Source organism: Pecten maximus, chromosome 4 (genome assembly GCF_902652985.1).
Source record: "Pecten maximus chromosome 4, xPecMax1.1, whole genome shotgun sequence".
NCBI classification, from domain to species: domain Eukaryota; kingdom Metazoa; phylum Mollusca; class Bivalvia; order Pectinida; family Pectinidae; genus Pecten; species Pecten maximus.
In genome coordinates, this window is record NC_047018.1 from 26,911,202 (window position 1) to 26,937,878 (window position 26,677).

Sequence of the window (26,677 nt, forward strand, 5' to 3'; positions counted from 1 at the left end):
ACACAAATCATTTGTCCAAACACCTTATGTAACAGATATCTTTATATAGTCAGTGGGGTATGCCGTAAATAATGGTTCTAATGTTTCACAATAGTATTGTTAGATTAATAGTCAGACACGCTGAGCCATTTCTTGGGTGCCTGTAGACTAATTTTCTAAATAGGTCATAATTTACACTATACCTTATTTCCCATGTAACTATATTAAGTATGGACGTTAATTAACATTACGAAACACCCATGTGACTTTCTTCTGCGTTCATATAGATTTGAAACCATGGCTCTCTCGCATACGAATGAGAACCAAATCAGAAATAAGCAGTATAACTGATGTATATTTGAAGTCCTCATACCTGTCGTACCACCAGTAAAGTAATTCTGATGTTTCAAATGCCCTTAAGAATTCTTATAAAAAGGTACTAGTCAAACCATTATCAGAATGCCGGCCTGTGTGATAAAACAATAGCAGCCACAGTACCTTTTCTCTCTCCACACCTTGATCTTAGTTATCTCTGATGGTTCGGTAATGGCTCGGAAAGTTTAAAAATCGGTTACCTAATACAGGCTGACTACTGCAGCTGCTTCGTAAGGTACAAACTTTTATCTGACCTAATGAAAATATCCAGTTAACTTACATAATATCATATCCTTTTACCTAAGGAGCGTCCGCGATGGAAATAAAAATAGAATATCATTTGAAACAGGGTCTAGAGATAGCAATGGAATGTATGCACGAGGTGCAGCAAGAGACAAAGCTGGTTGATAAATATGATATACATGTTTGTGTACATTAACAAATACCACAGAGACACAAATGTAATCCGTCTACATGTAAAACTATAATGTCGAATCTAATTTTAGACTAAGCACCACATGCATCCAGGTTAAAGCATGTTTAGATACGGTTGAAGCGATAACCCGGATGTCAAATATAGATAATGCTGCCGTCTCATTGTGAATCTGGATATTGTTGTGTGATTACACACATAAACTCACATGAAATGATCTCGTATGTTATGTATTCCTTTATAAAACCCATTTACAAATGCCAGACATCACCAATGGCCGAGTGGTTAAGGTGTATTCGTTTGTCGTCTTGTAATAATATTAAAAGTTTAATATTTGATGACTGGAACAAGTATCCGACGGCAGGTGGTTGTCGGATATCACCTGTATGTTAATCAGTCTTCCGTCACTAATTCACTAACTTGGATTCATGGAGTTATGTGGATTTAGTAACCTGATTTCATAAAAAAGATCATTGCAATCAAATAGCACATAAATAAAATATGTAGTAGTACCTATGATATGAATGTACATATGAATTTAACTGACCTGTTTTTGATTTGCTTTCCTTTTTTTGTGTATGTTGCTTGCTTGCTTTTTAAAATTCAATTTTCCTTTTTATTTATCTATTTCAATTTTATATAAGGCTGAATTATCGAATAGAAACATGTGTCCTGTTCTTGTCCTGAAGTCGAGGACCCTATATAATATGTTACCGGTATATCGCATCCTTTCCTGTAACCTGACTAAAAGTGGCTCTAGGACTGTGTTTATATTATTGTGAGAGTTCTGATTGTGATATACTAGAAATTGACCGATATTTCCGAATTTTCAGGATGTGTGGACAAACAATACAGACTTTATAGATATACAACTGTAATAAGATATATAGACAAGTGCTTAAGCATGATCTCATTAGAAATTTAAACGATTTTTTTATACGATTTTCAGCTGTGCCCAGCTCTTGGCCAGCTTGTTTCCATTTCCTTACAGGAAACAAAGACTTTCTAGTATATCGATAACCTACTTTCTTTAACAAGAGATTAATTGACCTGTCGATGGGACGCATTGTTGTGCCATTCACGGACTTGAAATCGGAAAAATAGACTGACTTCGTCAGCTGCGTACCACACAGGGGTTGTTATTTCTAGAGACATCACCGCTTCCCTAACGGTGTCTGTATGTCGTAGCTGATTCATTTTTCAAGGACCTGTGTCTATTTTTAGCAGTGATAGATATGTACTGATGACGAAAAACAAGTTTTGAGGAAGTTGATGATCATCTTGAGAATCTCGTGTGTGAATATTATTCTTCCTTGTGTGACATCATCTATAAAGTGTCTGGCCCTAATCTCATCAACGTTACTTAACTTGCCGTATCTCCTTATCTAACAAAAAATACATAGGAAAATATTGGAATGTTCCTCTGGAATCGATTGAAGGAGAAATCTTAGTTAAGGCACTGTAGTGCTTATTGATGTTTAAGTTAAGGAGTTTCCGCAAGGAACGTTGATGAAACCGTACCTGGTAGATTTGTTGTTATTTATGATGGTATTGATAGCAGAAGACGTTTATGCCTCCGAAACTCTTGGTCTTGTTCTCATTTTACTGCTCCTTTGGTCTGCTTGTCAATATTATTTATGCTCATAACTTGCTCTCGTTTGATAATTTGGGGTGTTATAAAGTTCACCTTGTGTGAGAACTCTCCAGTCCATAGTGTTGGTGTATATTTATCTCTATTTCACTCTACATACCTCGGTTTTGCCCTCAATGTTAGTCGAGTGAAAAAAGAAAGTTACGCGACCTGCCCTCTCATCGAGACATCAGAAATCCCTAACACTCACTGCACTCCGCGTCTGGTTATGTCTTAAATCGGTTGGCGGTTAGGACTAGTTTGCCTGTTGACCGTGTTGGCTGTGTTACAGTGTCTAGTTATGTCTAAATCGGTTAACGGTTAGGACTAGTTTGCCTGTTGACCGTGTTGGCTGTGTTACAGTGTCTAGTTATGTCTAAATCGGTTAACGGTTAGGACTAGTTTGCCTGTTGACCTTGTTGACTGCGTTAATAAAACCATACATGTACCTAGAGTAGTTAGAGGAACGCTGACTCATTAAGTAGTCAAACTTAGCCTGTAATTTATATAACAAGATATATGCGTACCATCACTTGTATATAATTTCTGTGGGTTTTATATTATTTAAAGTTGTTTCCTGATATGTTTGTGTTTGTTAAAGTGTTAATGGAGTACCAGTGTCTATGCGTAACATTTTACCGATAATATCAGATATGTGTACGAATTATTTCTCGGAACAATCGAGAGTTGTCTCTCTTTAAGCATTAAAAACGTTAAGCTACGCGTATTAGTTTCGAACATCCACACGTTATCCTAGTTATGATGTCGCTATTTAGTAATACTGTAGTGTTGCTTCAAAATATAACGCAATATTTTCAACATTATTCTTTGTTGTTGTTAAATTCCTAGGAAGTAAGGGCGGAAGTAGCGATGTGTATTAACTTCCGGTCGCAGTCATTCTATACTGGTAATGTAGACGTTAACCTGTAGCAGGGAAACAATATAGTTGCTATATCTCACTGCATGTCGTAACAGAAGACAAACTGTGGTCACCTTGCTGGATAATGGGAAAGTTCTTTCTGCGTCATCATTGGGGAAACCAAAGTTTATCCGCTGCACCATCACAACACTTGGAATCATTATCTATACCTTTTACTTCCTGCCTGCAGTCTCTCTCTCTCTCTCTCTCTCTCTCTCTCTCTCTCTCTCTCTCTCTCTCTTTTTCCTCCCCTCATATGGCCCTAACTGTTGGTGTCTCCTTGACAACCGTCCTCATATGGCCCTAACTGTTGGTGTCTCCTTGACAACCTTCCTCATATGGCCCTAACTGTTGGTGTCTCCTTGACAACCGTCCTCATATGGCCCTAACTGTTGGTGTCTCCTTGACAACCGTCCTCATATGACCCTAACTGTTGGTGTCTCCTTGACAACCGTCCTCATATGATTCTAACTGTTGGTGTCTCCTTGACAACAGTCCTCATATGACCCTAACTGTTGGTGTCTCCTTGACAACAGTCCTCATATGGCCCTAACTGTTGGTGTCTCCTTGACAACCGTCCTCATATGGCCCTAACTGTTGGTGTCTCCTTGACAACCGTCCTCATATGACCCTAACTGTTGGTGTCTCCTTGACAACCGTCCTCATATGATTCTAACTGTTGGTGTCTCCTTGACAACAGTCCTCATATGACCCTAACTGTTGGTGTCTCCTTGACAACAGTCCTCATATGGCCCTAACTGTTGGTGTCTCCTTGACAACCGTCCTCATATGGCCCTAGCTGTTGGTGTCTCCTTGACAACCGTCCTCATATGACCCTAACTGTTGGTGTCTCCTTGACAACCGTCCTCATATGATTCTAACTGTTGGTGTCTCCTTGACAACCGTCCTCATATGACCCTAACTGTTGGTGTCTCCTTGACAACAGTCCTCATATGGCCCTAACTGTTGGTGTCTCCTTGACAACCGTCCTCATATGACCCTAACTGTTGGTGTCTCCTTGACTACCGTCCTCATATGACCCTAACTGTTGGTGTCTCCTTGACTACCGTCCTCATATGACCCTGGCTGTTGGTGTATCCCTAAAAACAGACACAAACTGGTAAACGTATTCAAATGTTCAAGCTCGTGGAGAATGTCTGTCAGGTACAAATAGGTAGGGTTGAGAGTAAGCAACTTCTGCTATAATTGATATGGTAGATGTGATGATAATATAATTTGTTCATAAGAAAACATTTACTCCGTGAATGTTTATATAAGTAAGCAATTTCTCAATGTTTTGTATGAAAGCCTTCATAGCATTGAGTAGGGTTATTGTCGTTAACTAGCAATAACCTGACATTGACCCATATAAGATTTACATTAGTAAAACTACATCTTTATATAGAAAAAGGTAAAATGAGTCCGTTTCGAATCAAGGAACTTATATCGGAAATATCTTTATCATGATCCCATCTCAAACACACCCGAAATTCATATACACTGTGTACTTCATGTATGATCCATGCTAAAAGTGAATCATCGGGTGGAAAAATGAAGAAAAAGAAACTTTAAACCAATAGACTTGTTCTACACAGCGGTGTATGTATGTATGCAAATCACTAACATCGTTTGTCTTAATATCCAAATTATCGATACCACCATACAAACTCCACGGTCAATGCACGAAATGCACAAATGCTTGAACAATAACATCATTATTGCCATGACACATGGCAAGGGTTGGCCGGCTTCAGTATCCCGTTGTTTACGCTGATCGATGAGCTGGACAAAGGCCAACAAATATTTCGGAAGAGATTTATGAAAAAGCTCACCCAACCCTGGATTAGAACGACTGGAGACAGAGGAATGTGAACAAAATAAAGTCATAATCCTTCAAGACTCCACAAAATTGTAGCACGGATTAACTGCATAAGCTTCATCATTATATAATTACAGATATTGGAACATTTTAATTCTTTAACGACTTTTCAACAACGAGAAGTGTGATACTGTAAGGTCAATCGAAGTCCCCTACAGACGAAGGAACTGCACAGGAAACTACTGTACGGGTAAGATTTGATAATTAAGGCTGCACGTGATGGTTAGGTATTACAACTACTACAACATAACCAGGTTTATATTATATAAATACTACACGTGATGGTTAGGTATTACAATTACTACAACATAACCAGGTTTATATTATATAAATACTACACGTGGTGGTTAGGTATTACAATTACTACAACATATCCAGGTTTATATTATATAAAACTACACGTGATGGTTAGGTATTACAACTACTACAACATAACCAGGTTTATATTATATAAATACTACACGTGATGGTTAGGTATTACAACCACTACATTATTACGAATGTTGAATTATATTTACAACTACTACAACAAATAACCATTGTTATATTTTTATATACTACACGTATTCCTGTCCTTTTTGGGTACGTGACAATACACTTGTCCATAATGAGATGACGTATTAATATGCTTTCAACAAGTATTATAGATTAATTTGAAATTGATGAATTTGACTTAAATTAATAATTAACAACTTCCAGGTGAGGCTACATATCATTAAACCTTTAGTAATCTGACACCAAACCAACATAACTAACTTTAACTTCCACTTTTTACTGTTCCCCTTTTATCTAGATATTAGATCTACTGGATATATATCGGTACAGACGTAAGTCACTTTCACCTGATCCACCAAGGCGCGTCTGTTTTCGGGAGTGAATGCTAGATATGATTCACCGAGAACTAGATTTATCTGAAATACATGTTAAAAGAATATAAACCGAGTTTTGATTGTATTGAGACAAAATACACGCAATAAACTGTATGGTTTCTGAACCTTGCTGTTCTTCGTTCTGCCTAATTACACATTTTACCAGTTTGCGGTATAGATGTCGTCCTTAGCGATATAAACCCGGGGAAACATTACTCATTTCTCACGATGTTTGACATCTAGATGTCAGTTTAAACATGGGTGGGCTTTTCTAATAGCAAGTAAATGACTATATACCATCGCAAATATTTTCTTTAAATGTCGTCATGTTTTAACCCTCTTGCCCCATTCCGTGTGCTCCAAAGGAACACTAGTTATTGATGACAAGGCAAACCTCAGTAATTAAATGAGAACATAACAATAGTACTTTAGTATACCTATAACTGATGACAATGGAACGGACAAGTTGTATATTATATAGTTTTATCACTATTTCCATATTTAAGGTAAAACGTTTACCTGTCTGTACGATTATTGGTAAACACGGCATGGACATTTTCATTTAATTATGACTTCCAAAATATACCTTTGATCTGAAAACATATCTTTTTGAAAACGTAAATGACGAAAATTGATTTTGATTATAGTGCCTATTGAATAGTATGACCCAATACTTTTTATTCACTTTGTGTTCAAAATTTCAAATTAGCTTTACGTGATTGGTACCTACATTTCATGCTCAATGATATACGTATATGGCCCACTCCCTCTCATTATACCTGGCCCGGGTACCTACCGATTAGCAGTAATTACCTCTGACACTTGAGCAGGTGAAGGCCGTGTGGATTAGAGGTTTCAGCACGGAATTATGACCGTTTAGCCTTAGTATGATTACCTGATAAAGATATACTAAACGTCTCCAATACTTAATTCTTTAGAATCAGTAGAAGATCATTACATTATACAGGAGTTGATGTGAATGACGGGCCACAGATGTGTATTTACCCGCTGTTAAACTAGACTACAAATTATATATTACGTATGTAATGTATTCCGAGTGACGTAAATGAATATCAATAACCATTCCTTATACATCAGTTATATGGTAATGACATTGATAACGCAGTTTCAGCACTAATTCTTTCAAATTTTTGTTCTGACACATCATTGTGTTGTTTTGTCTCATTACATTTTTACCAGTGAAATATCGAAAATCAATTATTCGATAAAAGTGATATTTTCACCAGTGAAAAATATAACTTTTTCTGATAAGACCAATCAGAACATTGCCTACAAACGATAATGGGAAAAAATAAGATTTACATATAGCTCTCCGTGATGTTATTTCACGTCATAATGCAAGATAGAATAAATAACGTCACGATTTGGCGTACATTTGTGAGCCGTTCCGTTGACAGGGGACCTCAATGAATTCTGGGAGAGATTGAGCTACCTCGGTATATTTTGCTATAAAATTTAATAAACAGAATATCTAATAGTATCAACAGTAAACCAAATATATTTCACTCGTGTGGCTAAGATAGACTGTTAGATATCCTCTATATATTACATTTTTATACTCCCCTTGTGACACTTGTTTTGAAAATATCTGTTATAGGACCAGCTTAGTAATCATGTCATTTTTGACATTTCTATTTCCTACTTTTGTCAGAATAAAATATATTTATCTTTGTAATGAGCACTTAGTCTATCTATATGAAGTAATAACAGAAATTTGACTGAATAACCTCCTTTGTGTTGTATATTTTGAAGTCACTTTGCATCACACATCAGGCAGGCTTACAAACACTTCGAACGAAACGGGTCTAGCTCTGATCTCGTGTAAGAGAAAATGGTGTCTGATCATTCGTGTTTCTCTTTGGACGGTTGTCCTTACAAGGACTGGTAGCAGTACAATGTTATGTTGCCTATACTTATCGAGTATATCACCAGACCTCAAAGACATGAGACACCTGTATGTTAGGCAGCGCGTGACTCGGAATAGTGTTACAGGATACTCTGGAATCTAAATTAAATTAAAATAAAACAATTAATATCCAAACAAAATTGACTGAGTTGTGTTCATCAAAACAGGTCAGAGTATACGTTTGATTTGTCAATTAACATAACACGTGTAATTCCTAACAGGTGCAAACACAGTGATTAAACATAATGATATACTTGTGATTAGCAACAATTTTGTTCGACAATTTTAGATTCTGTTTGGGCTAAGTGTGGTGGGTTGTACATGCAGATAACAGGTTTGTAAATTTCTACTTATCTATATACAATGTAAAATATTTAAACCGCTTACGTTAATGGTCATGCAGTTCTATCATTGATTAACACCAAGTTGTATCGATATCGAAATGTCGAGTAGAAATATGATAATGGCTTTAAATCTTTAACGAGAATTACATACAGCATGGGTGCTACTTGATAAGTTCCTCAACATTTAACAAAACAATACAATATGCACAATGACAAAGCATGACATAGCTAGATATGACGTCCAATCACAAACTTTCACCCAGACACAGAAACAGTAAAGAAATGATTGGGACAGAGAGAAGGAAGGAAATAAATCAAACGGAAACATTCAGAACATTTTGGAGGTAATAATATATTTGAGTATATAATAATATCTATTTTTGCTTGAAGCTCCGTTAATGGTATATATGTAAGAGTATAACGTCAGCCATCATCTCTCCATTACGGTCTAGAGTGACATTTGTCAGTGTAAGAGTATAACGTCAGCCATCATCTCTCCACTAAGGTCTGGAGTGACATTTGTCTGTGTAAGAGTATAACGTCAGCCATCATCTCTCCACTAAGGTCTGGAGTGACATTTGTCTGTGTAAGAGTATAACGTCAGCCATCATCTCTCCACTAAGGTCTAGAGTGACATTTGTCAGTGTAAGAGTATAACGTCAGCCATCATCTCTCCACTAACGTCTGGAGTGACATTTGTCTGTGTAAGAGTATAACGTCAGCCATCATCTCTCCACTAAGGTCTGGAGTGACATTTGTCAGTGTAAGAGTATAACGTCAGCCATCATCTCTCCACTAACGTCTGGAGTGACATTTGTCAGTGTAAGAGTATAACGTCAGCCATCATCTCTCCACTAACGTCTGGAGTGACATTTGTCTGTGTAAGAGTATAACGTCAGTCATCATCTCTCCACTAAGGTCTAGAGTGACATTTGTCTGTGTAAGAGTATAACGTCAGCCATCATCTCTCCACTAAGGTATGGAGTGACATTTGTCTGTGTAAGAGTATAACGTCAGCCATCATCTCTCCACTAAGGTCTAGAGTGACATTTGTCAGTGTAAGAGTATAACGTCAGTCATCATCTCCCCACTAAGGTCTAGAGTGACATTTGTCTGTGTAAGAGTATAACGTCAGTCATCATCTCTCCACTAAGGTCTAGAGTGACATTTGTCTGTGTAAGAGTATAACGTCAGCCATCATCTCTCCACTAAGGTCTGGAGTGACATTTGGAGCAAATTCATTTGGTGCTGCTCAAAGAAATTCGTTCATGGATAATGTTAGATTTTGGACAAATATTTTTCGGAAAAATTTACACAGTTTTTATCAAATGCTTTTCAATAGGAAAACCTCAGTTTGTTCAATTAGCTAGACTCATTATAATTATTCTACAACGACCATTTTTGCTTTAGTTCACTACCAGAGGTGTACGATCTGGAAGAGCTCGCAAAAATGACTTAATAGTTGAAATATTGCGGACTTATATTTTTTCCAATATCTTATTTTTTAGGGAAGAGCGATTAAGAAGGATTTTCTTGAAACTGATGAAAGAATGGTGTTAAGAGTTTCTGAATAAAGTATGATGAGTTGGAATACAACAGATATATTTTAGTTACGGTGAACTGACGTCAGTATTTTTAAATAACATTTTAAGTCTATTGTATTCTTTTGTGATTTCCAGCTAATCCCCCAAGATTTAGTATATTCCGTTACCATATAATAACCCATGCATCAATTTTATACAGGGTTGTTATGAGGTAAAGAATTACGCCAAACTGTTAAGTGAATTAGCTGGAAATTACATAGTGACAGGCTGATATCTGTTGTAAATGTTCAATACCTTTAGAATGATCTTGGCTGCAATTGTCAAGCAATATATTGCCATATTTCAATATTGATCTGACCATCGATTTTAAGTGAATCTCTGAAAGTCGACGGTAATGGAGGATAATGCTTGTAGTATGTTTGTTTGCCTCGCTACAATCTCTGATACGAGGTATGATTGATATGTTGTGAGCCTCGTATTTAAGGAGGTACTCAAGGATGTTCTTTTTAAGTCCTACTATTCTCTGACTATATAGGGCCGTGTTACCAAGGACTGGTCTCATTTGGTTAGTTTATATCGACGAGGTAGCACTCTAAAGTTAAAAAGACAAGCGGCTTTTGCAAAATGGACACAATCGGTGAAAGAGCAGTGATCCAATATTTGCATAAAAAAGGTTTAACACCTAAGTATATCCATAATGATGTGGTAGCAACACTAAGGATAGATGCCCCTTCATATGCTACAGTGAAAGGGTGGATGCCGGAATTTAACGGCTAAAAAAATGTTAAAAATGTTAAGATTAGCACACGATAATGTGCGCGTGGCGTGCCTCTGATTAAATGTCAGAGGTCTTGGTATCCATCGGGTCAAAAGCTTTCTCATTGCAAGATCCTCGGTCAAAATGGAATGAAATCTTTCTTGTGAAATTCTACTGGTTATATATCCTTCTGTGACTCGTCTGTCAATCATAAGAATTATGATTTAATTATGTTTACACTACCATTTCCAATTCCAAAAAGATCCTATCACTAAATGTGACGTTTCTCTTAATTTGTTTTTAGGTTAGAGCATCGTTTATATATTTTAACGCCATGCTGGGATATACAGTTGTATATATAATAAAAGGGTTGTCATGTTGCTTAAGATGTGTTTCTAGTTATTGTATTTAACAATGGATGTGTTCCCGTAGTTTTGTTGTTTTTGTTGGTTATTTTTGGTGTTTTTGTTGGTTTTTCTTGCCTTATTGTCATGGTTTCCGCCGATTTTTGAGAATCATTTAGAAGATTTTTCTACAGTAATGAAGCACTTATTCATTGCTAGTTACTACAGATCAGAACATACGCCAGGTTTATTTCATTGTATAGCTTTAATTCAGTTTCATGTTCCGAGATTACAAACATTCGTATAATCATCTAAAAAATAAAATATGTAAATAGCCTAGAAAATGACCGATATATGTGAACGCAATGAGCAGTCGTAAGGTATACATGTACATTCAATTATATTTCTCTTTTAAAATGCTTTTTAAATGAATTCAAAATATCAAATTAAAAACAGTTCTGGAGATTATACTTGATAGTGACTACAATAGCCTATTTGTATTGTGTATTACCGGCATCTATAAAATACCAGGTTTATACACTAAACGAATACCCCCACCTGGCGTAAAATTTTAAAACACGCAATCACTACGTGGGTATTCAACACAAAAGTGTATGCATGGATAATTCAAGATAGCAATATCAATCATGGCATGAAATTGACTCGATATCACTTGACTTGCATTCAATATGCTTTTAAAGATAACTGGTTATAACACCTTAGAAATCTAACAAAGCTTTCTTCCTCTCAACACGAGAAACTGTATACAAACGACGGAACGGAACCCCCTACGATGAATATGGTGGTAACCGCAAAGATGACATTTTGCCAGGATTTCTTATAATTGACGGCAAATTTCTTTTTTAATGTGAATCTCATTATAAGTATATTGCACTAAATATAAACCTATCAAAATCCATCGTCTGTGTATCATTATACGTCCGCATGCTGCACTCACTATTTGTATTGTCTTTATATCATTTTAGCATGGGAACCCTGACTGTTTACCTAGTAACATTCACCATTTACATATCATTGTGTCTTTTAAAACTCTTTTCATGCGAGTTTTTTATTTATTTTTTTTCTAATATATTTCCTTCCTATAGAATATATATATATATGTGAAATCATTGCAAGCCCTACTCTCAATGGGCCATTCATTATACAGATGTATATTATTTGATATTTTGAGATATCTCCCTTCCGATTATTTTATTCATGTAGAAGTACCTGTGGTATATAATACATAGTCCGTCAGGTTCGACAAGCGACTATATAACGTAGTGTATCAAACACCAGCCATATTGTTAAAATACCATTATCATGTTGACAATGTGAGTGCACATTATTCCCCTAACAATACGGACATTGTCGGACTGTCAATACATGTACAGAGGTTTCACGTTTTACGATAAAAACGTTAAATGTTCACGACCCATTTGAAATCAAATATTTAATAGCAGTTACAAGTATACATTTAGAAGACCACAATGAAAAGTCCAGCTTTGTTGGACCGTCAAACGGCACTAAAGGTAATGGCGATAAAGGAAATGTTTGGACAGTTTCATCCCACGACTGAACGTGTTATTATAATTACAATCCGTAAGTCGTTCACGGCTACACGATATACCTATGTTATTGAGCTCCTATTTCGCGTACTATTGTAGTTTGGCTGGCCAATGTTAATTACCTGTCCTAAGGAGCAATCGGTGCGGCTATAATATTCTTTTTCGGCGATTGTCCATATCACGTTATTAAATGATTGGCTTTGTTGTAAGTAATACACACCAGTATGTAGGTATACATATCAAACGAATGGCCAAGTGCATTGGGCGAGATTTGTATATATAAACTGCACGTGTACACGACAAGTCTGCAAATCTGCATAGCAACATATCCGATCAATGGACGTCTCTGATTGGCTGATCGATACTTGTCACAGTAGTTGCGTTGGGATTTGGTCAAATCTTGATATTATCTTAAGCTGGACTGTTTGTTTTCTTTATTAAGTAAGAGCCGAGTACACAGGTAGTTAGCAGATCTAACCAACTTTAAAGTCTGGTCACGCACACGTGCCCCTAGTTATCTCGAGTATCACCAGTTGGTATATCAACACATACGAGTACAAATGTTAGACGTTTAAGTATCATTGTGGACAGGCCTATCCGGCTGGATTAAAGTAGTGACACTTGTGAACTAACTTATAGAAGTTGTCGGAACTACAGCCAAGCTGGATACCACATCAGATAAAGGGGGTAGCTCCCTCGCCCATGTCGAGGTAAGTTACAGGTAGTGCTGCTGCTCCATTGTCTTGTACATGGGTCCTACTCTATACGGCATTGTTTTGGTTATACATGTATATGAATTTTTTCGTCCTGCCTGGATAGATTCTGATATTTATGTTATTGTCTAAGAGGTTGTTGTGTGTTATAGATATGGGTTTTGGCACAACTGGAACGTTGATAAATTACAAACAAAAAGTACAATGTTTCTTTTGTATTTGTCTTATATCTAAACATTCATGACCAGTTGTGTTAAACCCGTCTCGTCGCCATTAAAACGTCCGTATGTAGTGCGACATCATGAAAAATGCAAAGAAGGGAACCAAGAAACCAATTCCTGTAAAAGAGGAAGCAAAGCGGGAAGATTCTTTCTTAACGGTAAAATATGTCTTAATGTCGCCATTTATAGCATTATGTTTGTAATTCTAACGTACAAAACGGGTAATTCTAATACGCAAAACGCGTAATTTTAATATACAAAACGAGTAATTCTAATATGCGAAACGAGTAGTTCTAATATACAAAACGAGTAATTCTAATATGCGAAACGAGTAGTTCTAATATGCAAAACGAGTAATTCTAATATGCAAATGAGTAATTCTAATATGCAAAAACAAATAATTCAAATATGCAAAACGAGTAATTCTAATATGCAAATGAGTAATTCTAATATGCAAAACGGGCTATACTTATCTTCAATTCTAATGTACAAATCTGGTATTCTTATATGCAAACCGAGAGGTTTTAATACGCTTAACGAGTGATTCTTACGCACAATGATTAATTGCATTGAATCGAGCAGGTAACTTTTATATACAAAACGAATATTTATTTTATTAAAAGCGAGCGATTATAAATAAATATTTTGGTATCAGTAATCAAATTGTACTTTTAGACCACGCTTCATAAATATTTAAACCTATTGCATATCGTATAGCCGATTAAAGGTTGCATAGCTTTTCCAGAGTCCATAGTCCTGCTACAACATATCGTCAATACATTTATTTGATCTGTAAAAACAAATGATGAACACGTTTTTGAATCCGAAAGGAGGAGATCCGTATTGCCGAGTATTACACATGTATTTACGACTAATATGGATGAGCGCGTTGAATGGAACCCCAGGTTATGTATATTTATGTACAAGTGTTTTAAGGAAGACCTAACGTTTGTTACATGACAAGTCACATTGTTGATCTAATAGAGTACAAATTTTGTTTATGAGGAAAATATTTAATAGAGGTGGAATATATTTATCGTAAAAGAGGTTTCCATTTAAGGCAAAATGTAGCTGTATTGTTTGGTGACTATATCATAGAACTAACACACAGATACTACTAGAGAATGATAACGTAGTTCAATGTATCGCGACGAGAGCACGCTATATAATATATATATACATATAATGTTCATTTCCCAAGAGATTAATAGATAAATCATTATTACAAGTTTGTTAATGTATATGCTTAAACAATATAACCCTATCAGAGCTTGGTCTAGCATGTAGGTTCGTAACCTGAGATGCCGTACACCTGTAATTGTGGATATAAGATTGCCTAGCTTTATAAAGTCATATATGTAGTCAATAATGGTAAATTAAAAATACAATGCATACATATGTACATATATTTCGGAATTGTCACTTGAAGAATCTTCTATATACAGGTACGTTCGTATATAATTTTCTCAACTTTTATTCTCGTTACACTGACAACCTATTGGTATGGACAATTCATTTGATAACCTCATTGACTACCTCCAAAGCCATCTCTTCCTTTCAAAGACAATATTACTCTAGAGTCTATGTAGATGACGGTAATCGTGACATTATCGAAATCAGCGGAATCAACCGTCACATGTTTTAAATCCACTTCTTAGGGGAATGGAAGAAAAACAATTCTCAACTGTTACAGTAGAATTTAATTATTGGTTATACTCACATAATACTAAACATAATCGATGGTCAGTCTAATACTTTCTAATTCGTTTTGTCCTTCGACATTTTTTTTCACAATTAGGTAATCCTAATCCAGTAGCTGACTGGTAAGCTGTGTCGAGATTGGCAGTTAAGTCAGGGCTATGGACATCTGTTAAGTTAAATGGTATGAGATAATGGTAGATAACAATATCTTTATCATAGGTTATCTTATGGAGTCCCACTACCCTGGTGTGTATTGGATTGTTGGTTCGGTATTGTCGGGTACAATATGATCGATCAATCCTAAGTATAAATGACTTCTAAAACTACATTAAAGAACTTCAGTATGACTTCGGATTGTAGAAGTCAAATATTGATTTCTTATGTCCGACTTACAATGTCTCGAGTCTACATTGTCGATACTATTTACATAAAGAGGTAATATTAATTTGTGGACAATATCAATATATATATATATATAGCGAGAGTTGTGGACAGCAATCGTAAAGGAATCAATAAAGAGAGACACAGATACCTTTAATACACACTCATTGATATAGCGAAGTTGTAAAAGCATTAAAACTAACATTTACTATTGCTATTTATACTTTAACAATAGGTGGAAACCAAATATGCTTGTTGCTACTAACGTCATATAGATATTTCCGACGTGTATGTTTCATTGGTATGGACAGCCAATACAAGACCTGATATACTTCATTAGGTTTTGCCTGTTTAGTCGAGGTATCAGCATCTAAACATCGCAAAGATGAATGATAATGATATGTGTAATATTGTATAATTAAAATCACACTGGTGTAATGCTGTATAATTAAAATCATACTGGTGTAATACTGTATAATTAAAATCACATTGGTGTAATACTGTGAAATCAAAATCACACTGATGTAATGCTGTATAATCAAAATCAAACTAGTGTAATACTGTATAATTAAAATCACACTGGTGTAATACTGTATAATCAAAATCATACTGGTGTAATGATGTATAAATAAAATCATACTGGTGTAATACTGTGAAATCAAAATCACATTGGTGTAATACTGTATACTTAAAATCATACTGGTGTAATGCTGTATATATAAAATCACATTGGTGTAATACTGTATAATTAAAATCATACTGGTGTAATGCTGTATACTTAAAATCATACTGGTGTAATACTTTAAATCAAAATCAATGGTGTAATACTGTATAATTAAAATCAATGGTGTAATACTGTATAATTAAAATCACACTGGTGTACTGCTGTATAATTAAAATCATACTGGTGTAATACTGTATAATTAAAATTACATTGGTGTTATACTGTGTAATCAAAATTACACTGGTGTAATACTGTATAATTAAAATCACACTGGTGTAATACTGTAAATCAAAATCACACTGGTGTAATACTGTATAATTAAAATCATACTGGTGTAATGCTGTATACTTAAAATCATACTGGTGTAATACTGTAAATTAAAATTACACTGGTGTAATACTGTATAATCAAAATCATACTGGTGTAATACTGTATAATTAAAATCACATTAGTGTAATACTGTATAATCAAAATCACACTGGTGTAATGCTGTATAATCAAAATCATACTGGTGTAATGCTGTATATTTAAAATCACACTGGTGTAATACTGTATAATGAAAATCATACTGGTGTAATACTGTAAATTAAAATTACACTGGTGTAATAGTGTATAATCAAAATCATACTGGTGTAATACTGTATAATTAAGAATATTAAGGATATATACCATAAATCACAGGTATATTAGTTAAAAGTAGATCAATAGAGGTAAAATGAATCAAGCACAAATAATGAATATACAGATTTCAGTCTAAATAAAGTACATTTCCATACTATTCATTAAATATATTTTGATATTTATTCAATGTAGTTAGCATTCATTCTTTATTCTTATGCATAGTCTTTTATATCTAAATCAATGTTTCTGTTATGTCAATTAACAAAAATGCAAGTATAGCACAAAGTGAAAGAAAATTAAAAATCGAGTTACGTAAAGCTATACAGCTCATCAGTGTGTATATATAACGTAAACAACATTATTTTTAACAAATTTTGTACTACCTTCAGACATGGATATCTAGATTGATAAACATATTCAGGTAGATACATTACATGCGTGATAACGAATAAGCTAGTTATTGTACCTGAATGTTCTCCGCAATTGAGACCGTGACGTATTAATGATACTACGTAATACATATATAAACTTTTACCGTTGTAATTACCGCACCTGTTCCCACGATAAACTTATCTGAGTCATCGTGGCATGCAACTCTAAACAAAAAGAATTTCAGGTCAGTCAATTTTGTAAACTTATCAGTGAACGGGTTTTTTTTTTAAATTGTTATGAGATCATGTAATGTTATGCAATATACATACATTTTTATTGTATATAGGGTCATCTGCCATATAATATTATCGGTCAAAAACGTGCTACATTCACCCTGAGCCTTGTCACTTTAGGAACATTAACATACTTACATATAAACTAACATTAACGTCATGATCAAACTTTTGAAAAATAATTACAGGAATATGTTTGTGTATCTGTAAATGATCAATACCAATTTATAAATTAATTACGCTCAGAGAAGATATCAACAGACACTTACGAAAAGTCTGAAATAGTAGTAGCATGTGTTAGGAAAAAGAGTTACTGATATGAAAAATTATCAGTTTGATTTTAAAGAAAAAACGTTAACAGTCACATATTAGTGAACAATTGGTAAACATTTTTATCCCTTACATTCAATAATATACCTTTTTTTTATCAAATTAATTCTATTAAAGGAAATTACAAAAAAATGAACAAAATTATCAAATAAAAATATTGTAAGGTAACGCAAATTGAAATTGTCCCCGAAAAGGGACAATAAACGAAATGAAATTCAATGTTATGTTGACGTTTGCTTCTGTGTAGTATAATTGATTGCATGATGACATGTGCTTGACATGGACATATTGTTAAGAAAACTGATTTCAAAGGTTCGTTTACATTACCTTTCTATCAGACAGTCTATACATCACATCGCACTCGGAATTGACTTTGTGTGCTGAATGAATAACATACAACTGTACATGATTTATTTTGCCATAAGCTAGAGCGAGATAAGGGTGTAAATCTCAATGTCAGATCGATTTCCTAATGGTTTTGTATTCATTTATTCTCTCTCTTTTCTGAACGAACCAGAAATGCAGTTTTCATTCAGAGCGTATAATGCTCTTTATAAGCGCCTGATAATTATTCATGAGGACTGACAAGTGTCTATGTACCTATTACCTATACAATAAGTCTGTATATCAGCTTTAACAGTTCGACAGCTAATTTTTAGCTAGATAAGATTATAGTAAGCCGTATAGTGTATCCCCTGTGGTGGATAAGCCACGTGTATCAAGGACACTGTCTAAGACAAAGCAGGTACATAGGGCAAGAACTTATATAAATGTGACTACCTGCTTAATTCTCTCACACCTGTTATAGACCTACTAAACCAAACAGTGGACAGCATGTAAGAGTCTTAAATCTAGGATAAAGTGAACAATATTATGATGTACATAAACGCTGCCTGAGGTATAACTATTTAAATCACCGCATTGGGATCACTTTGACTTACCTGTGTGTTTGGGACTTACCTGCTGGTTATCACCCGTACGGAATGGAGGGTGGTGGAGGTGTGGCCGTTAGTTACAGGTATTCGAGTGCCAAGAGGAGACAAAGCGAAGCATCCTCACACAAAACGGTAACGTACTAGCTAAGTTTGGTCAACTTTCTGTATCAGACAGTAAAATAAGATTTCACGTGAGAGATAACAGTTTAATCAGAATCTATAAGATGGGTATCGATGATAAAACGTGTCGAGTAAGTATCTACGGGAGATAAATAGGATGTAATATTAGAGGCACCCAAGGTAATTACATAGGTATGGAGCCATGGATACACCAAACATGCGTTCTCTTCATCATACGGAATAGGATATCATTCTGTGGTTTTTTATCCTGAAAACGTTAAAAACTTATGGATGAAAAAAGTTAAGTAAATATTAGGTGAATGTAATTCGTAAAATTAGCTAAGTAAATATTAAGTGAATATAATTCTTTAAAAATAAGCAAAAATGAGATCAATATAATTCTTTAAAAGTTAAGCAAATATAATAATCAATATAATTCTTTAAAAGCTAAGTTAATATAATAATCAATATAATTCTTTAAAAGCTAAGTTAATATAAAATCAATATAATTCTTAAAAAGCTAAGTGAATATAAAATCAATATAATTCGTTTATGAAATATGATACATAACTCCACTGAGACAAAATGTCTAAACCACATGTGTGGATTAACGAATGACGAAACCAGTGATTACTAAGTTAAAAATGTTGCTATTTACCATTCGTAGGCATAGATACGGTACACTATCGTAGTCATTCTGTAATTTATAACATATTGATGTACTAGTTTGATTTGATATATAAGACATGTATTATATACACAGACTTAAACCTGCAGAACTGCCTTACAACTTAATTATGCACAGCCATAGAAATGTACTGAGTATGTATTGAACGCATTGTTCACAAGTATGCCCATGGAATTCACAGTGGCCAGTTGTTATCAAAGTCTGTAAGAGTTACATGGCGTAGGATTACTGTATTAAAACCAGTTACTGCTGTATACATTTGAATACGGATTGAGTGTTCTTTTCGGGGTATTAATTTTCTTTCATACAAAAGCCAATGTTGTTGAGGTTCATAGACTAGCCTGGCTTTCGTTCTGCTGTTGTAATTATTGGTTTCAATAGGAAATATTATACCTAAACCAATTAAAAATTGCAATTGATATCAAGTCTGTAATGAATACGTGCTCTACCATCTCATACCTCGGTGTTCTCTACTTCCACACAGTCATTTCTTTTGATGATTTAGAGCAATATTAAGAGCTATATAATACTAATCGCCCTTTGATCTCTTTTACTGTTTACTTAAACCATCACACTTCTTCATATCGTATTTTATTCAGCTGAAACTAAATGTTATAAACTTTCTTGAAAATAAAACATGGTATCTATGAGAAAGGTATCGTTTTACTTGCTTCAAGAGCCTGTTTTAGGCAAGATATTGTATGATATTGTCTGATAAAAAAAAATCCGTTTGGATTGTTTTACATTTAAACGGTCACATTTAAATGGGTTTATAAGCCTGCCTTGGTATTGATATCTATATTGTATGTCACACGTACATTGTTCCTCGATGATTCTGTACTTTATCATTTCATTACTTTATGTTGTTATACATACGCATTGTTTCTCGGATTATTCTACTGTACTTTCTGATTTCACTACTAGATTTTGTATGATTCTACTGTACTTTCTGATTTCACTTCTAGATTTTGTATGATTCTACTGTACTTTCTGATTTCACTTCTAGATTTTGTATGATTCTACTGTACTTTCTGATTTCACTACTGGATTTTGTATGATTCTACTGAACTTGCTGATTTCACTATGACATTTTGTATGTTTCTACTGTACTTTCTGAATTCACTACTAGATTTGTATGATTCTACTGTACTTTCTGAATTCATTACTAGATTTGTATGATTCTACTGTACTTTCTGATTTTACTACTAGATTTTGTATAACTCTACTGTACTTTTTTGATTCCGCTCGAATGTCGCTACTAGATTTTATATTCATACGTCGTGTCTTAGTGTCGGTATACAGGAGACATGTGATGGTACAATGCGCCTTCACAGTTCGTCCTCGGTGAGCATGCTTTGATCAATACTACTCCTAAATCAGAATTAGGTGCATACAATTAATCAAGACCAATAATGATAATTAATCTTATCACTATATCTCACAGAAACTGATATATTGTCAAATAAATTCCCTCTTCCGGCATGGACATAATTATCACTATTTAAAAGCAGTTCAAGCAGAACCGCAATAAATTTCGGGGTCGTTAAATCGAGGACTGAAATTAAATAGATTGATCTTTGTATTAAAAGTAGACCATAATACAGATTTACTGGTAACATTTCTCGTTTTTGTTTCAACCATACCATGTAATTCGCCCGTAATATTGAGTTACGAAGTTAAAATCCATTTTCATCGTAGCAACATCAGCAGTGGGGGAAACAAACAAACGGTTGGTGGTACCTAACACGTCCTGGAGACAGTCTATCACATATTGTTTTATATCGACGAGTTCGTCTGTTGTCCCCAGTACATCACGGTATCGACCCAACACACACACACACATTACCATTCAAATGTAAATGGACAACGTTTGATTTATAAAGAGAATAATTGTTAAGAGGAATATATTTAAATACAATACATACAAGTAACACATAATGAGTGATGGCTTTTATCAATTATTTACCGTTACCATCACAGTTCTGTATGGTTTGGCGTTTAGTCTGAAAAGGTATCAAGTACCCACTCGGTTAAATACCTTGAATCCACGAACAGGTAGGTCACAGTAGGTGTGTATCTATCTATCTGCTGCACGATGAAGGTGAAAGTATTGTAAATGGTTTTGTTTGACCAGGCAGTCGCCTGACATTATATTCTTAATTCTTAGGTTTCGTTAGCACATGGCTTTGGTATAATCAACACTATTTTTGCTGTGTTTTCTTCTTAAGTAAGATATCAGAAGCATACAGATGCAGTTCCAATGTGCTTTGTGATGTTCAGTTATTGTGTAGACATGTTTATCTGCGACCTCTTATCATTAGTACGTATAGGTTTTAAGGATATCCTTGTTGTCATAGATGCGATGTATGCTTGGTAAATATACTGATGTAATGCTATTATGGTTGCCATGGCGACGATATAAGCTAGCAAGCAGAAGCATACGCTGATTTCAATATTTAACATGTGTTATTGTTATATATCGGGTGCAAGATATATGTTTAAAGTCGGGTAGTTGTATAGGTTGTTAATCTACCTATTTCCGTATTATCTTCCTATCTCCTCACTCTAGCATTCGACGTAATTTGTAATCTACTGGTGTCGCTATCCTTTACGTTCCCTAATCATCAAATTCCCGTTAAACACTAGTGACGTAACGGCCGTATGTCGTGGTATAAGTGTACCTAGGTTTTATACGGGAGCTCGTCTGGACACACGTTGTCACACATCACCTAATTTACTAGGGACACACAATGCCACCACGATATAGATCTGCCGTGTGATAGTCAGACTCGACCAGACAACATTCAAACTCAGTCTGTATGGGTCGTGGTCTACATTCGGCAGATGCATCGTTCCCATGCTAGTGGCCAATATTTCTCTCACACACTTCGATATTAAAATATCCCGCGTTGGACTCTGAGACATGCCTGGCTGTCTACAGATGACAAGTGTTCACCACGGAATCTTCCAAATGATAATAATGATAACAAAAGCTCTTCCGTCCCTGAGCTCTATCATTGCCTACCGATTTGTAAATTCGTTCGTTATATTTTGTGGTTTTTTTTTCAAGTACAGCATCATTTCACCTACCCATATGCTATATATGCATGTTTGGAAAACTTTGGTTTAAACAAAATAATTATCAACGTCGTGTTTAAGCTCTTAAATCGTATAAATAAAACAACTTGGAGTCGACGGATTTCGGTTTGTATTTTAAGAAAGGCAATATATCATCCATGTGAAAACCTCAAGATAGCTTCTAGGTCGAGTGTTAACTGTCAAATAAAATCAAATAATCGTAGAACTATCCGCTTTCAGGCATGCCTATCATATGCTCCAATACGTATTAGAATCCATGTTTAGATAAGGGTGTAATTAGAATTCTTACAAGCCATCTCATTATACTCGTCACAAAGCGATGTATTCGATTCTGACTGAATACCTACAGGTCATGAACACCTACAAAGTAGTGCATATCAAATTGCATATATATTATGCATACACGTTTAAATAAAATATGTGCCTTATTACCGAGCATTTACCAGAACGTTGTATAAAGTAACACATTCCTATTAATATGTTGCAGGCGGAAACGGAAGTCAAATCTCAGACTTGCCCAGCGTCCCCGAACTCGACGCAGATGCTTCATCGTCGACCAATCAAAACGGCGCTCCACCAAGCCGTTATTGACTGTCGTCTTCATCAAGTGCGCCTCCTAGTGTCAAAACATGGCGTCAATGTTGACAGCAAGGACCTGAATGGTAGGACACCGATGATGTTGGCCTGCATCATAGAGGAAGAGTTCGGGTACCGAATGGCGAAAATCTTGTTGAAAGCGGGAGCTTTTCTGAATCTTCGTGACAATCTAGGAAGAACAGCACTTAGCTATGCCTGTATGAATGGACGAGAGGATATTGTACGAATGATCATTCGGGAGGACGTTCTGGACATAAACGAGGCGGATAATGATGGCAACACACCCTTACATCATGGGGCGTCCAGTGGCAATCCGAACATCGTTACACAGCTCGTGGACTGTTTTGTGAGATTTGGCCTGGATGTGGACACGCGTAACAGTATGGGATATACTGCATTGTTACTTGCCTGCAAAAATGGCCATTTTGTGTCTGCACACGTGCTAATAAAGAAGGGCGGAGCGAACCCGAGTCTTCGCGATAACGAAGTGTTTCTGAACGCGTCTGATTGGTCACAGAGAAGTCATAATGTCCAAAGTAAATTTGCAACACGGCGCGTAGCTCCAATGACTCCTTCGCCTATGACGTTCTCATTCTCGCGAGAATCCACCATGTACCAGAGGTCAACGACGCCGTCCTGCCATCATGTGAAAGGTCAGCCAGATTTATTCGCTACATGGTCTGACAATGGTTTACGACTGCCTGCAGTGTTCTCCCCGAACGCACCGGCATTGGAGAGGAGCGAGACTTTCATTGATGGTAAAGACGCTCGTCAAATTGTTCTTAATGAGATTGACGATTATGAAACACAAAACCGACCATCATCATTCAAGCGTTCCCGTGTTAGAAACCATCCACCTACAGCTAAATTAATGGCACTTTCTCGCCGAAGCAAGACCACTGTCATTCCTGATATGACCACCATATTTAGGATTTATTCAGATCAGTACCAACCCGACTGGAGAAAGAGATCGTCTTTCTCCAGAAACAGTAACTCACAGTTCTCTATATGCAGTTCTCGCACAAACTCAGAATTACCCGTGGAAGCTAACTAACTCAGCCAAAAAGGCAACTTGTCGGTTGCGTATCTAAGGAATTCGATATTTTGTTAGACGTTGTTATCTTTTAAGTTTCGGACAAGGTGTAACTTTGGGACCTTATTTCAGACGTTTTTGACTAGCAGGAATGGCTAAATTAGGTTATGATTAAGGGGTGAAATCAACAAGGATCGCTATAGAACCGTACAATATGAAATCACTGTAATGAACTCACGATGACATTGTCTTTACGTTTGTACCAAGTGTCTTGTCACACCGTGTTGTAAAGCGTGAGTGCTGCTTTAAATAGTGCTTCATACACCAACTGCATTTGAATACGTATTTATTTTATACATGTGCTATATGGGCGTATACGTGTATTATGTTGAAAACAGACACTAATTATATATAAGTATGTGTGTGCGTTTGTACTATGTGTTCTCCAGACAATAGAACTGTATTTATTAGTTGACACCAAACTCTTCGAAATACTAAATTTTGTTTTTTCTTTTCTTTTTTTCTTTTTTTCTTTTTTTTCCCCCCGAAAAACCTACTTTTCGAATTATTACAATTGTTTACATATCAGTTTTTGTTATACCGGAGTCGGATACAGCTTATATTTATTGATATATCACGTTCTTAGTCTCAGTTCCATCAACGTTCCTTGACTTTCAACTTTGATTTTTCAATTTAAATTGTCCATGTGTAAGCTTCATTGAACTAAATATCTTAGTTACAGAACTTTTTAATTCTTCGATGATTTCCTTGAAATAATTTAAGTTAAGGAATTTCCTAAAGTTCAGGAATATTGATGAAACTAGAAAGTGTTCCGGTAATATCTAATACCTCAGTGGTGCAGCTCAATCCAAAACGAGACTTTTATTTTCTTAGCTGTAAACTTAATATGTCCTGGTGTAGTACCTGAAACTGGAGGAATTTCTTGAAAAGGTTTCCCGACGCGGTCGTCTTTGACTTTGGATATGAAATTGATACATATCATTATTTATTGAAATATGCTTTTCTATGAATAGAAAGCCATTGAAACATATTTCTGGAATGCAATTCCAATTTTGATTAAATGCAATTATCAATTTCCGGGAAATACCTTCGGGACTTTTGATATTGAAATAATGACAACAAATGCTAAATAGAAGAAAATAACGATAAGTTCAAAATCTTCTTAACAAATCTGTCAACATGTATTTCAACTTGTTATTAAATGTTATTTGCTTTGGGCCTACGTGTATTGTACTGTGTGTAATTGTAGAAATGATATTTCTCTGTTTGCCTGTTAATCCCTTGGTTTGTACATACGTAGAATGATTTCGTTGTTGAGAACTTTCCAATAAACATATTTATATTGATAACGTCAATCGATGAGACTTTTTCTGTGTACACAACAGGTTATAAACAGTACACCTAGAGTTAGGTTAATCTCCGGGCACCAGGACAGCCTAATCCCTCACGCGAACATCGCCCGGTATCCCCTCCACTGATTACCCACTCCAGGTACATTGTATTGCCGAGAGGAATTATGTATTGCTTTGTTTTCAGAAGAACAGTAATCCAGTGTTTGTGTAAGATCAATGTGTATTGAGCCAGGGTATTCAACGAGCATTATAGCTGTAATCCATTTCCCATGGGGTATAACCGATTATATTTCATAGTTGTATTATTCAGAGCTTTCTGGACGTGTATAAACTCACGTTCTAAGTATAATGCTCCGATTTCAAAATCTAAGCATCGAAGTGATTCAAGCAATCACTATGTACAGTTTTATTAATAATGGCAGTTTGAAGTAAAGTTCAGGTGCATAAGTAGTATCGTAGCATAGTATGTGGTACTTAGGTGAAATGTGGTAGGGGAGATAACTCCAATATAATATCGGACCAAAAAAGATGCAAACACGATTGATAAACTCCGTGTATACAATTAAGTGCGGTTTCACATTGAGTGTTAGTAAGCACTAATATCAAAATTCAACTTGTACCAAATATATCTGATTACTCATGCAGAGTAATGGAATATACATTTCTGTTTACTATGTAAATATATCACAACAACCGTAATTCTTACAAAAAAAAAATCGATAAAACCAAGGGTAAAATGCCAATACAGATATAAAGCTATAAGAAGAATACCAGGTCCCCGTTCCAGGTGTTCATGGGGAGTAAGCGTCTTCTGCTTAATCGTCACAGGGCAAATATGGGTCTAATCCGGCTTCATAAGACAAAATAAAACATAGTATATACTCGTCATATCGCACAAGGAAATAGAC

The 26,677-nt window shown here is 35.4% G+C and overlaps 1 protein-coding gene across 3 annotated transcripts; it reads left to right on the top strand.

Annotated features, from left to right (window-relative positions):
* Positions 1–5,336: 5,336 nt before the first annotated feature.
* Positions 5,337–25,772, top strand: LOC117325662 (serine/threonine-protein phosphatase 6 regulatory ankyrin repeat subunit B-like). 3 transcript variants are annotated; one of them, XM_033882066.1, is made up of 2 exons: positions 5,337–5,405; positions 23,254–25,772. In XM_033882066.1, the coding sequence occupies exon 2, from the start codon at positions 23,308–23,310 to the stop codon at positions 24,415–24,417; it is 1,110 nt and encodes a 369-aa protein (XP_033737957.1). In that variant the 5' UTR covers positions 5,337–5,405; positions 23,254–23,307; the 3' UTR covers positions 24,418–25,772. The 3 variants fall into 3 exon arrangements, with proteins under 3 accessions (XP_033737957.1, XP_033737956.1, XP_033737955.1); XM_033882065.1 differs by lacking the exon at positions 5,337–5,405 and adding an exon at positions 13,020–13,278; XM_033882064.1 differs by lacking the exon at positions 5,337–5,405 and adding an exon at positions 18,719–18,991.
* Positions 25,773–26,677: the final 905 nt, after the last annotated feature.